The following is a 15,075-nucleotide window of genomic DNA, read 5'->3' as shown; positions in this document are numbered from 1 at the left end:
AGATGCTTTCCAAATTTTTTTCTCCGTCACAGGAAGGGGATTTGACCATAATCAAATCAAACAAAATATTATTATATATTATAAATATGAAATGTGATTGCATAATAAACAGTACAAATAAATAATGTATTATAAGATCTAGCAATCAATTGATGATAGGATTTGCACAGATTTATGGATTTAGCCAAATCAAAATCAAAAATAGGAAAAAAGAAAGAAAGATTATATAGGAAAAAGTATATGCAACTTAGCTGTGATTTGATTCCACCAATTCAACATTAACTTGACGACGATGCAAATTATCCATATCGCGAAAAAAAAATCAATCACTCTGCGGTACAACATCGGGCATGATAACGTGTTTGAGGAAAACTAGAGGTGAAGATAGAAGATGTAGAGACAAGGAGAAGGATATATTATTAGGAGATCAGTTTAGAAGTATTACATAGTTTCCTGTATATACAACCCTAGGAATCTAGTTGGACCGCACACCCAATTGACCGTAGGCTCTGTAACAGATATATAAATTTTGTTCATTTCATTTCCTGATAATAACTAAAACTACTATTTTTTTTAGTTTTATATTCAAACACCAAACCTTATTCATTTCATTCTCCTTCTTCGTCGACCTAATGATCAAGTCTTTTCTCCTTTTCCATATTTTATTATTTTTAAACGAAAAAATGGTCAATTAATTCGTTGAGAGAATGAGATGGTAATTGATGCCATAACCTCAACCAATTATTTTATTTTGTTCTTCAAATGACATATTAGGTTAGAAGATTGATTCATGTTGATATGGAGTGATTTAGTCATTACGCTATTGTCACTTAACATGACAATTTTTTATGTTATTCTTTATAACTAAAAAAACAATTACCAGAGTCGTCATGGTCTTCATCCTTAAACCATGACGACTAGTGATGTGGTATATGAATAATTTTTATGGTTGGAAAAGCTAAACCATGACGACTAGTAATTGTCAAAATCCAAATTTTTTTGTGTCCAAATTTGTTATTAGTTGTCCAGGTTTTGCGAAAATAACATGACGACTAATAGACAGTCGTCAATATGTTGCATTTTCGACCATGACTGACTATACCTGTCAAAAACCAATGTTTCTACTGTCCAAATTTAATTTTAGTCATCAAGGATTTGAAAAATACCATGACTACCATTTTCCATGAATTAGAGCGTCATCATTGTTTTACATTATCGAGCATGGTGAATAAGAACGCCAAAATAATATGACGACTTTGTCCAGATAGTATACGATTGTCATTGTTTTGAATTCTCGAACATGATGACTTATTGTAATGGTTAGTCGGCATGATTGTATAACAAATAACCCATGATGATATTTGATGTCACTATTAAAAATCGTCATTTTGTTTTAATATGATCCTTCCGACTATTTTTGGTCGGCATGTTTGTTTCAGTCGAGCATGACGACTTTGATGACCTGAATCATGTATCTTTGAATTCCTTCTTTGGAAGTATTAAACCAACAAAACTATTTTCAATTCCCTTTAGAGAGTGTTCAACTAGTTAGAGTAATTCATTTTCGTTACAAAATCTCAAAAACCAAAAAAATTACAATTTTTTACTACTAAAATCCATAAATTAAATAAAAAAACAACAATAAAAATATTTACAAATTCTTTTTAATAGGTCTCAAATAATTGATACATGCCTCAAATTAGCTACCACTTAGAAATATCCGCCTTTTAATTTTAAAATTGTGCAAGTCAACACGAAAAAAGCTTGCTTATTTAGACACACTGGTAGTTCGTTATTATGGATTTCCGAACCACTAAATCAATAATGAAGGAAAGATCCCTGCGATTTTAACCCATGATTTTACTTCATATGACGTGGCATGTTAAGTTCGTAAAATGAATTCTCAAGAGCATCAAGTGATTTCTTTTTGAACCTATAATCGGGATACTGAATAAAAAAAAAGAATAAGGTCATTTTGAAGTAAAATGAAGAACCTTTTATCCATATATTTTCTAATACGGCTAGACTTCCCTATTATATTTTTATCTTTTCTTTCTTTTAATAATTTTAATAATTTTTTTTACTTTTTTATGATTCTTTTTATCAATTTTTAATTTTTTTTTAAAATTATTGTACATATAATTAAATTTGAATTTTATTTTTTTTTCAATTTTCAATTTCAAAAACTAAAAGTAATAAAATTTAAAATTTATTTTTTTAAATAAAATAATTATTTAATAATATATAAAAAGGGTAACTTGGACTTTTTATACTTTCAAGACACCCCTTAACAGGAAAGTTAGGATTGGAAAAGTAGTTCATATACTCCCATATGGGAAAAGTTGTAGTTGCAGGAAATCCTACAACCACACTTATATAAGAATATGATCAATATACTAAGAAATCATGGTGAAGATCATTCGTTTATTCATTGAAATCTTAAATTGGATACAAGATAATACAAAGGTTTTACTTGCTCTCCAAATAAACTTTCTCTCTCCTAATTTCTTGTCTAACACACAATAAAAGATATATGCATTACATGATAGCCTTTCCCTTTATATAGGGTACTAAATAGTGGATGACAGCTAATAGATCCCTTAATTTCGGAATCATCGTGCGATACAATCGCTCATGTACATTCCTTCATCTTCGCACACTTTACACTTCGCACCACTTTACTCGTGATTATGCTAACATTATCAAATACATCACCTCCATTTTACTATGTGCGATGATCTTCGTTTATATTACATGACGTCTACTTCGCATACATAATGAATGCGCCATATTTCACTCCTACAAAAGTAGTTCATATACTTTCCTTCTTGTATTCCTTCCTCTCTTTCTACAAAGCATTAACCATGCATCTTCTCTTTCTCGGAGACTGGAAGCATATTATGGTCGTTAGGGTGAGAGTCACCTAAGATTGGGAGGGGTGTATAAGTTTACATGTGTCGCTGACCACTGGCCCACAGGCCACCGAGTTGAATCGGCTTAAAACTTAGAGTGGATCTGTGTAGTCGATTTCGGTCATTTCGGCCGAAATTCCGGCGAAATTCCGGATTTCGGTCCAAGAAGACACGATTTTGTTAATTTCAATCGGACAAAATCTTTGCGAAAATTTCGGCCGGAAACGCGTTTTTCGGTCGGAATTGATTTGTCTTGGCCGGATTTTTTTTTTCTTTTTAAATTGAGTGGACTAATCTCACGTATAAAAATTAAAAAGATTAATTCACTCACTAGTATTATTGCTTGTTGTTGTGTTTGAATTTGTTGAACAAAAATTATTATTTGGTGTTGATGATGAGGAAGGTGAACAACCAGCTAATAATATGTTTCTTTTAAGTGATTATCGATACGAGGATATAAAATATGAAACCGAGATTTTAAAACGGAATTTCCCCGAGACAAAGTTGTACCAGTATCTCGGTGTCGACCGAGACAATCCAAAATCCGAAATTGACTACCTTGGAGGGGATATGTCACTGACCACTGCCCCACAAGGCTGATTCAACCTCCCGAGTTGAATCGGCCAATGTTGACCAAATACCCCAATATGTGTATTCAAATTGAACTGGTTAGTGCAGTCTATATTGAATGATCAGGCTGCCGAAATTGTCCTCGGCTGGCAGTTTTTGGTTTCTGTCTTTGAACAACCATACATATTCCATATCAATTATGGAGTAGTCAAGTCAAAAACCATAATAGTGGACATTCAAAGATAATGTTAGTATATTTTTCAAAAAAAATGAGAAGGAAGGCAACATAGCTTCAGCTAGCCTTTCAGGTCATAACAATGGAGGAGGTTCATGGGTTTGTATATTGGAAAGGAAATCCTGCCAACAAAGACAATCATGGTGGATTTAGAGCTGCGAGATTCATCTACTGTAAGTCACGAGTCCATTTTTTTAGCTCTCAAATGATGTGTTTTAGCGCTTCTATGCTGTGTCCATGTCAAAATTGCTTATCTTGAGTTGTTGTTTTAATATCTTGTAGTTATGGTTGTGATGATGAACGTAACATACGCATCAAATGTACTTAACTTGGTAACATACCTTCGAGGAACCATGCACATGGACGTCGCAACGTCTTCAACCACTGTCACTAACTTCATCGGTGTATCTTGCGCGTGTGCATTAATCGGAGGATTTCTCTCAGATTCGTATATCACAAGGTTTAAGACTATACTAATATTCGGGCCTCTGGAGTTCTTGGTGAGTATATATCTCGTCTAGGGACTGCAAGTACTGCTGCTTCGTTTTAGATTTGGCTGTGTTACAGGGGTTCGGATTACTAGCACTGCAAGCATATCTTCCGTCACTTCAACCACCACCATGTGATATTTCTTCACGATTTAGCAACTGCAAGCAAGTTCAGGGAAACCATGCTGCTTTACTCTACATAGCACTGTACATTACTGCTTTCGGGGAAGGTTGTCTGAGAGCAAACCTGGCATCCTTCGGAGGAGATCAATTTGATGACAACGACCCGAGCGAGCTACAGAAAAAGTCTAAATTTTTCAACTGGTTTACCTTCAGCATCTCACTTGGTGCACTTATGGGTTTAACTTTCGTTGTTTGGATTCAAAACAATAAAGGATGGGGTGTTGGTTTCGCTGTATCTTCTGCTATTATTCTACTAGGGTTGTTGGTTTTCGCTTTCGGTTTCTCTCTTTTCCGCCATCAAATCCCACAGGGAAGTCCTTTGACTCGGATGCTGCAGGTATGGATCTATTTTCTGTCCCATGCATGCATGTGTTTAGAAATTGTGGATCAAAGTTAAGTCTCTCAGCAAACACTCATTAAACCTGGTAATGTTATAGGTTTTCATTTCAGCGTTCCAAAAACGGAAGCTTCGGTTTCCTGTAAATGAACAAGATGCGTACCTAAAAGAACATAACAAGGAAGAGAGGGTTGGCGAAGTACTAACGCATACCGAAGGATTTAAGTAAGTTTCTCAATCATCTTTATTAATAATCCGATCAAAAGCTCCGAGATACCAATGCTAAGTTCTCCAAACATTATTTGCAGATGGCTAGATAAGGCTATCATCTCCAACAAGAAAGCAGAAGACTCGTACGTTTGCAGCGTCAGCCAGGTGGAGGAGACGAAAATTATTTTTCGTATGATACCAATATTTATCAGTGTAACAATTGGATACATCCCCATACGTCTACTCCTGACACTGACAGTTCAACAAGGCATGACAATGAACACCAAATTGGGGTTTATTCACATTCCTCCTGCATCTCTTGTGGTGATTCCCACGATTTTCCAGATGGTGATCCTAGTTGCTTACGATCAGTTTTTTGTTCCATTCGCACGTAGGATCACAAGGTGCCCAAGTGGTATAACTCCCTTGCAGCGTGCGGGTGTTGGTTTTATGGCATCCGCATTAGCATCATGTATTGGTGCATTGATTGAGGGAAAAAGGAAACAAATTGCAGGAAGGAATGGTCTAATGGATTCTGGCGAACCTATACCAATGTCAGTGATGTGGTTGCTAATACAGTTCATTGTTATATGCATCAACGACGTGTTTACGCCTGTTGGATTGTTACAGTTCTTCAACACAGAAGTGTCAAGAGGGATGAAATCACTAGGTACTGCAATTTTTTGGTGTGTTTTGGGATTATCGTCGTTGATGGGTTCTGCTCTAATAACCTTAGTTAACAGAATTACGAAAAATGGAGACATTGGATGGTTGGAAGGAAATAACTTAAATCGGAATTACCTCGATCTGTTTTATTGGTTGCTTTCTATACTTGCCTTATTCTCATTCTTCAACTACTTGTACTGGGCTAGGAGATATGAGTATAGACGACATAATCCTACTCCTAGCTAGCGACTCGAGAAACTACCATGCAAAAATTAGAGCCAGCCAAGAAATTCAGAAACCATTGCAGAACTTCATATTTTAGTTCTGCCAGAGCCTGTGGGTTTTGATTGCATTACAAAACTCATCTTCCATCAGACAATAAAAATTTATGTGCAAACTAGCAATTCCAAAAATATTCACTCCTGTAATGCTGCCCCATTATGCAGCATTACAGGAATGAATAGGGACTGGTAGTTGAAAAACTGCGCCTTATAAAAATCCAAGAAAGCCGTTCCGAATATTTGCCCATAGTAAAAGGGTCATACATACAATATAGATATAACAAGTATATAAGAGAAAAGAAACTAACTGTAAAACAAGAACCAAACTTTCAAACTGCAAACGCAAAAGGTAATCCTTTTTTATTTGAACTCACTGACACAAATTTTATATTGGGAATATTTATTCATACATAGAGTGAGATTGCAGCTCCACAATTTATCTCTAGGGAGCTGATGCTGGAACTGCCAAAAGGCCTTGGATGTCTTTCTGAAAGGACGAGCAAAACAAAAGAAAAGTCAGATGCCGTATAATCATTTTTACAGGTACACGTACGCTTAGAGAGATTAGTTTCATACCTCAATTCTGAGTGGACCTGTGGTGGGAGCATATCTGTCAACAACTTTTCTCTCTTTGTTTACGAGAAACTTTGTGAAATTCCATTTGATTGCATTACCAAATAACCCACCTTTTTGTGATTTGATATACTGGTAGAGTGGTGCGGCATCCTTCCCATTAACATCAATCTGAGAAAGTAGGAGATTATTGAGCTCTACTCTAGTACAAAGTATTTTTAACTGATCTCGTTTAGATAAATGCTAGGGGTAATATCAGTAAGCTCATTCTGCTTACTAAATAAGCAATGAGACTGAAGAAAAAATAAAACACTAACTAAAACCCCAACATGATATTGATTTTGGGCTTCATCTTTCATAATTAGGTGTGTATCTTAGCAAATACAGGAAATTCGGCTTTGAACTTTGAACGGGCAACTTCTTTTATCTCAGCATCAGTTCCCGGTTCTTGACCAGCAAACTGGTTGCAAGGAAATGCAAGAATCTCAAGCCCTGCCAGGAGGAACACAGTATCTAGAGTTAGTACTATTAAAAAAAATCAAAATGAAATAAAAAATCGATCTTAAAGAGTAGCTAATAGACCTTGGGTTTTGTATTTCTCATACAATACATCAAGTTCCTTGTAGTTGGATTCGGTAAGACCACTGCATATACCAAAGAAACGAATCAATGCAAGAAAGAAATAGTTACGTGCAATACTATTGAATACGAAGAATGAATTGACTAAAGCTATACGAAATTACTGCAAACAACAATGAGACAAAAATGTCAATATGGCATAACCAAAACCAGCAGTCAAAGCCTATGAACATATGAACCTTGCTATTCTTCCCCAATCTTCATCCCTGGTTTCTCCTGCAAGGGCTCACATTTACATGGATAGAATACCTTGCCGGAGAAAGTACAGAGCATAGCCTGGTAGAAGAAGATCACACTTTGTACACACACATATTAAAGCTGATGAACCCTCGTACTGTTTCAGTTCCATCTAGATCACTAGTCCTTCCATATACTAGATCTATACAATTCTACTTCAAATTCTCTACATAGACAATAAGATTAGAGTTAGACAAGTACTCTTTGGAAGCAACATTGACAATCAGAAGAACCTTTCCAGCATAGTCTTTCAAGGATACATCATTTCCTTCAATATCCTGTAAATCCAAATTGAGAGGAAAAGTTAGATATTCATAAACAGGGGAAAACACGTGGATGAACTCGAATCTAGAAAACGAGAACAACACGGAATTGAGAATACAAACAAAAGAAAAATGAAATTTAATGAACAAGCACACTCCTTTGAGTAAGAGATCGAATAGACATCATATTCAAGGACAATTACAAACAAAAAAGAAAAGGCGAAAAGTACAGAGCCATCAACAATTACTAGTTTTAAAACCATAAATCAGGTCTTAGAATTGGACAACCATAGCCTATCTGAACTCTCAATCATCTGGTTTAAAAGTTACCTCACACTAGAATTATACTATCATAACAAAATGATCAGGAATGAAACAAAATTCATGACTAGCAAGTAAACAATCTTTGTAAACACCCATCAATGATTCCATCCACATTAAAATATGATTAAAACCCAGACAAAAAAAGTAAGAAGAAAATGAAGGAGAAATCAAGAAGCAGCTGGAATAAACATAAAACATTCAGCCCACTAAGATTTCACCAGAACAATAAAACAAACAGATGATGAACACCACAAAACCCATAACCAAATATACTCCAAACGGGAAAACAAATGAAACTCAGATTGGCAAAATGAATATTATCACTGAATCAGCAAAAAAAATAAAATAAAGAGCTAAACTAAAAGCATGATTTCTTTTACCTTGACAGTGAAGTCATAAATGGAGTTAGGCGCTTCTGCAGCCATGTTTTGAAAAGAAAGAGTAGTAGTAGTGATTGGTTTTGTTTAAGGAAGAAGATTAAGTAGAGAGACAAACCCAGAATTAGGATTGAGAATAAGTTACTCAAACTGATATTAGACATATATTTATACTCTAGGAAAACTATGTAAAACAAAGAGAAAGTCTCCGTGTGAAAATAAAGGAAGAAAAAGATTTTGCAAGAAAAAAATTAGTTGTTGATTTGTTGTTGAACATCAATGTCAGCAAAAAAGTTCACTTATAGTAACTGTGTGTATGCAACAAAACTAATGAGTACTAATATCAGAAGCATTTCTTTTACCTACAGGTATTTCAGTTGGTATTTTTTATGCCCGACATTAGTACATCTGGCCTATACTCCCTGCTGATATACATTTTTGTACCTGGTCTTATCACTGTTTGTCTCATTCAATTTAGTCAACAACAATTCTTCATCCACCGGAAAAGAATTGTATGAAAATTATCTTCCGTATGATACCAATCTTTATCAGTGTAACGATCGGAAACATCCCCATACGTCTACTCCTGACACTGACGATTCAACAAGGCATGACAATGAACACCAAAGTGGGGTTTATTCACATTCCTCCTGCATCTCCTGTATATCCTAAAATTCTCCAGATGATGATCCTAGTCAGGACCGTCTTAACATGTTTGGGTGCTCTAGGCGAACCTAAAATAGGGGACTTTTTTATATGTTACTAGCAAAGACGCATGTGCGATGCACTTGCTGACTTGTCGTTACGTTATAGAACCTACAAAACATAGAAGTAACAAACGAAATACTTTTGAAGAAAGTCCGCCTTCGAAAGCAGTTGTTGGGAAGTTACAAATTGTATATTCAGGATTTTTATAGTTATTTTATTGATTGTATGAAGGGTGTATTACATATATAAATTGTGTTTTTTTTTTTGTTGTGGCCATTGTTACTACATTTGTACTGTTGGAGTATGTTATAAGCGAGATTAGAATCCTCAACATAGTTCTTGCTCACTAACCTTCTATTGTTAGTGAATAGGGTAAACGTCACTGACTGGTTTCATTGTCTATGTACATGCCAACAGATTTGGAGGGATTTCTCTTGGGCATGAACTATTCACCCTTGAAGTTTTACAGTGAGTTCTACTTTTGTATTATGTTTGTATGGTATCGGAAAACAATGCTGGCGAATTGTGCAATAAAATACGTAAGAGAAATATCTTACCAACAACAGTTCATGTCAGTATTTTAATTTTTTTATGGGATCAACTATGACTGTTGATTCCCATTTATGGATCAAATCCTGGTATTGATCCCATTTTTTATGGAACAAAAATAGGTGTTGATCCCATATAATATGGGATCAACTACTATTGTTGACCTTATTTCCTAGGATTAGTATCATTATGCTTGTAGTTTAAATGTTTTCATTTTATAGATATAAATTCTCCAAATGTTGAATTTGTGGTGCAATGGTAGCATGACTGACTCCATGTCAGATGATGCGTGTTCGATTCACGCCAAGTTCACTCGCTCGTATGTCAGTTTTTTATGTAAACTTTGGCTGTCGACTCCATTTACATGGATCAACTTCTACTGTTGATCCTTTTTTTTTGGATCAACATATACTGTTGATCCTTTTTTTTGGATCAACATATACTGTTGATCCTTTTTTTTGGATCAACTACTGTTGTTGATCCCTAAATTGGATCAACATATGTTGTTGATCTTTTTTTTGGATCAACATATGTTGCTGATCCCTAAATTGGATCAACATATGTTGTTGATCCTTTTTTTTTGGATCAACTACTGTTGTTGATACAAAATACCTAAACCAGTGGTGGTGGCGGTGGGTGGCGGCGGACTGGCGGTGATTGCATCAGTGGTTGTGGTGGTGGCAGCAGATGGTGGTGGTGATGCAATGGTGGTGGTGTGGGGGTGGGGGGGGGGGGCGGTGGTGGCGCCAGTGGTGGTGGTGGAGGACTGGTGGTGGTGATGCAATGGTGGTGGAGTGGTATTGGAATATTAGTGGTGGTGGTGGTTGGTAAGTGATGGTTGGTAGGTGGTGGTCGTTGAACTGTGGTGGTGGAATGGTAGTTGAATGTTGGTGGTGGTGGACGTGAGGTAGTCATAGTGGTGGTGATGGTGGTGGTACGGGTGAAGTAGTAGAGGAAGAAATTTGTTCCATTTTGAAATACAAGAAACTATTATATTGTGGAGGGTATTTAGGTAATCTAATTTTAAATGGATAAGGTTATTAAAAAGTATGGATATATTTATTGTTGTATAAGGATATATTTATAGGATGTTAAAACTAGGGACATATAATTAATATACCCGAGTTTTTACCCCCTCCTCAGTCTCACACTCAGTTTTACAGCAGGGAGAAGTGAAGAGGAAGAAGAAGAGAAAAATGTTAAGCTTTTTGCATCCACTCTCACTGTCACTCACTGTACGAAGGAGAAGAAGAATAATAAGAAGAATAAAAATTTCAATCTTACCTGATGCCTACTCACACTTCACTTTTACAACAATGAGAAGAAGAAGGAGAGTAAGAAGAAGCAGAATTCGGAAATTCTCTAGATTCTTACCGGAGGAAATCACGGATATTTACAAGGTTACCCGTCAAGTCAATTATAAGATTCAGATGTGTTTCTAAATTTTGGCGTCATCGATTTCAAAACCCTAATTTCATCAAAAATCATCTCAACCATGCAATTCGAATCAACAAATTCAACATCTTGCTTCCAACGTCAATTACCTTAGTGTTCTATTATCAACATCATCAACATTTTTAGGTCATGCTCTTTGTAGATGGGGAAAAACGGTTTGCTGGTTTTCTAGGAAAGTGGAGAATCGAGCGTGCTGTCGAGACTCCTCAATCTAGCGAGCTGCTGAACCTCACACAGATGCACCGCTGAAAATTGGGTACTTAGATTCGGGAAATCAACCTGTATGACTCCGGCCTAAACCAAGACAATGGCCGTTCCAGAGTCAATTCGGTCGCAAATATGAAGATGGGTTGATCTGTAGGAGGGAAGCTGGGAGTTGTGTGGGATCAGTGATGATCGAGGATTGTGGGTGTGTTGAAGGTTTCTGTAGCATAGTGTATGTACCTATGTACCAAATAATCTCCATCAGTGTATCTTTGTTTTCGCACCGCCAGATGTACCTTAATCTGCAACATCAAAATTTGCAATTCAGTCCAATACTTAAGTTCCATTGACGCATATACAATCAAAAGGGAAACATTTGGTTGATTTGATATAAACTAATAGGTAACAGTTTCCAAAGATAATGAAATTTATGAAAAAGAATTCAGGATGATTTTATCTTGAATGGTTGGGCAAATATTTGAAGAGAAGCTGCACACATACGTCGAATAAAACCTTATTTAGAAATCACATTTTTTTTCTGACTAAAAAATAATAATTAACACTCGTTGCTCTGCGCTCAACCACCTAAATTTTGTCGGCATTGATTTATGCATATTTTTTTGCTCTTGTTGTGAAATTTACTTGGTATTACAAACTGCATATTTTAGTTCTGCTTATAATTTACCTTGACAGTGAAGTCATAAATGGATTTAGGCGCTTCTGCAGCCATGTTTTGAAAAGAAAGAGTAGTAGTACATTGGTTTTGTTTGAGGAAGAAGAATAAGTAGAGAGACAAACCAAGAATCAAGATTGAGAATAAGTTACTCAAACTGAGATTAGACATATATTTATACTTTAGGAAAACTATGTAAAATAAAGTCTTTGATTGAGAATCTTTGTGAATAAAAGGAAAGAAAAAGATTTTGCAAAGAAAAAAAAAATAGTTGTTGATTTGTTGTTGAATATCATTACCAATGTCAGCAGATAGATTACTTGTTAGTAACAGTGTGTATGCACCGGAATTAATGAGTACTAACTAATATCAGAAGCATTTCTTTTACCTCCAGGTATTTTAGTTAAGAAGAAATGACCCATACTGGATCTGGTAATATACATTTTAATACCTGGTGTTATCAATATTTGTCTGACTCAAACTGGTCAACAGTAATTCTTCACCCACTGAGGGATCTCAAACATTGATATGAAAATCTAGAACTAGTGATCCCATGATATTAACTGTCTAGATTAATACCTTGGTTGTTTGGATTTGAATTATCTTGCCAAATGTCTGATCGTTTTTTTCCTTCCCTTTTTCTGGATGTCTGACTCATGGTCTGACTCAGCTTATACATGTCATGTGACTCGAAGAGATTCGATACCTGTTTTTGTTGGATACATCTTTGACTGGATTTAATAGTTTTTCTGTATATATATTAGTTCTATTTACTAATTTTGATTCAGACATGCTGAATCGGATCTAAAAGAATCAGTTGAGTTAGGGGAAGAAAAAAATACAATAACCTGTGTCATGTCTCTAAAAAATGATGTGCGTAAAACTACTCGATAGCAATTTGCTAGTTTCGTTCGTAGGGGGCGTCGACCACCCACATTCAGGAAGGCAGGTTCACACGGTAATGGCCGTACATGCATAATCTACCAGTCAGTTATATAGAAATTACTAGCATCAATCACCTCCATTATAAAAATGCGATGTCCAACTCCAATATACTATCAAATCAAATCGGTGTCTTATCTAAATATAAGTGTGAAAAGAAAGGATCTATTTATATAGACTTTGTAGTTAACGTGTGGGTGTTGTTTTCTTATGCATATACGGCCAATCATAACAAAATATATGCAATCATACAAAATGAGACTGAAATTTGGAAAGAAGAGAGGGCTTACCTGTTTCTCCGGTGAACAATCGAACTCCCACAGCCAATCATAGATTATTATCTCTGAACATTTTGTTCATCCGTTCATCAATTAGGCTCCTTAAATCAATGGTCCTAACCAGTAGTTATGCCATAGAAGTTTGTCAGGCCACAAATCACTGCTAGAAAATTCCTGAAATGGTTAAACAGACACAAAATGCTTAAAAGAAAAAATCTAAACCTAGCACTAAAACTTAAAAGAAAATATGCTTCACAATCAAAAGTGCTAAACTGGTACAAAGAGAAAGTTAAAGCATCCAAAGTAGACTCTTCTGAAAACACATTTCTTTTTCTGCTTGGTATTTACACAAACAGTTAAAGTGTGTCAAAAAAAATCTAAATTGGGAATAACTCAACAATTTTACTAGGATAGGATGTAAAATAAATGAAATTGGGAAATCAAAATTTTGGAATTCAGATGTAGTAGTTGTACCTGGAGTAAATTGATTACCACTGTGTATGAATTTTGTGGAGCAGCTAGTTACGATGGCGTTGCTGGCGTAGTGGTGCTGGTGATTATTACGGTGGTGGTGCTATTAATTTAATTGTGGTGGTGTTATGAATTTGATTATGGTGGTGCTGGTGGCGGTGGTGCTGGTGCTGGTTACGGTGGTGGTGATGTTGTTGACGGCGAAGAAGTGGTTCTTGGCGAGAATACCGAGTTAGGAATGAATGGCCGTGGTTTAAATTTTCGGACGAAAACAAAATGAAAACACAGAGAGTGGTGGTGGTGCTGGTGGTGACAGTCGAAATGGTGGAGGGCAAGAGGAGGAGGGTGGTGGTGAAAAAGAAGTGGGATTCAGTTTCAGAAGTGGAGGAGAGTTTGTGTCGCATTTCAAATTGGAGGATAGAAAGCATATTTCGATCTTTCAAACAAAAAAAAAATTTGCCTATTTCCAAGGATTGACGGGAGTGTTTTTCAATGCTCCGTTGGCGGGTTGTTAGTTGGTTATGAATATAAAAACTCAGTATATGTGGGTTGGTAGTTGGTTATGATTTAAAATCCGCCGAAAAAACCCAATAAATACATAGCCTTGATAAAAAAATTTAGAAACTAATATGCATGTATACCATTGAATGAATAAAAACATTCACGAAATGTGTATACACCATTGAGGCGAGCGAGGGAGAGCCACAAGCATTTACAACGTCTACTATCGGGAAGGTTAATTCCAAAAATATACCGACTCTTCTCTCTAGGAGAAATATCATAATTAAAAGGTAAAAAGAATCACATTATTGAGCACGAATGAAAAACAAAACATATCATCTAACTAAAACACCTTGCCAATGTTAGGGTTCTCTTGTTGTATTTGTATTACAACTACAACTAGGACCTTTATTGTAATTTGTATTATAACTACAACTAGTACCTTTATGTAATTTGTATAACCTAATAAGTAAACTAACAAACTAACTCCTCTTCAACAAAATATATGTTGTAACGACGATACAGTGAGCTAACTTCAAACTACTTATATCAACGTGCCTTGATTATGACCTACATAATTTTTTTCTCTTTTTATCATGCAAAAACAACTTTCATAACGTAAGTTTGTTTACATATCTTAAACTGACAAGCTAATTGATCATCCCTGATTGTATTACTAAACTTGTCTGGGATATTACCAAAGTAATCAAAAGACAGTCTGTCAGATCAGAAGTCTTAGCTATTACATGAGCAGCATTGTTAGCTGATCTTTTGACATGGTTCACCGTAAAACAAGAAGCAGAAAATAACAGATGCATTATTTCATCTACTATTCCTTGGTTCATCCACTGAATTGAAGGACTGGCATTTTTGATAAAGTTAATTACACTGAGACGGTCACTTTCTAACACCACTTTCTTTAAGCTGCAATCTCTAGCGCATAATATTGCTTCCTTCATAGCCAGACACTCAGCTTGCTCTGGATCTATTCTTCCATCA

The 15,075-nt window shown here is 35.7% G+C and overlaps 2 protein-coding genes across 4 annotated transcripts; one reads left to right on the top strand and one right to left on the bottom strand.

The window, feature by feature from the left end:
- The first annotated feature begins 3,799 nt into the window (after positions 1–3,799).
- Positions 3,800–5,847, top strand: LOC113280399 (protein NRT1/ PTR FAMILY 4.6-like). The gene is made up of 5 exons (XM_026529025.1): positions 3,800–3,890; positions 4,000–4,217; positions 4,285–4,725; positions 4,826–4,950; positions 5,034–5,847. Exons 1-5 carry the CDS (start codon positions 3,800–3,802, stop codon positions 5,845–5,847), a joined length of 1,689 nt encoding a protein of 562 aa, XP_026384810.1.
- Positions 5,848–6,190: 343 nt separating this feature from the next.
- Positions 6,191–11,998, bottom strand: LOC113284074 (probable glutathione peroxidase 2). Of its 3 annotated transcripts, none has more exons than XM_026533476.1 (6): positions 11,897–11,998; positions 7,533–7,609; positions 7,038–7,099; positions 6,829–6,947; positions 6,459–6,626; positions 6,191–6,369 (listed from the first exon to the last, which is right to left on the bottom strand). In XM_026533476.1, exons 1-6 carry the CDS (start codon positions 11,939–11,941, stop codon positions 6,325–6,327), a joined length of 516 nt encoding a protein of 171 aa, XP_026389261.1. In that variant the 5' UTR covers positions 11,942–11,998; the 3' UTR covers positions 6,191–6,324. The 3 variants fall into 3 exon arrangements, with proteins under 3 accessions (XP_026389261.1, XP_026389259.1, XP_026389260.1); XM_026533474.1 differs by lacking the exon at positions 11,897–11,998 and adding an exon at positions 8,299–8,449; XM_026533475.1 differs by lacking the exon at positions 11,897–11,998 and adding an exon at positions 8,299–8,449 and having other exon boundaries at positions 6,841–6,947.
- Positions 11,999–15,075: the final 3,077 nt, after the last annotated feature.

Source organism: Papaver somniferum, chromosome 5 (genome assembly GCF_003573695.1).
Source record: "Papaver somniferum cultivar HN1 chromosome 5, ASM357369v1, whole genome shotgun sequence".
In the NCBI taxonomy this organism is placed as follows: Eukaryota; Viridiplantae; Streptophyta; class Magnoliopsida; order Ranunculales; family Papaveraceae; genus Papaver; species Papaver somniferum.
Note: the sequence above shows the minus strand (reverse complement) of the source record. Positions and strands in the feature narration are given on the sequence as shown.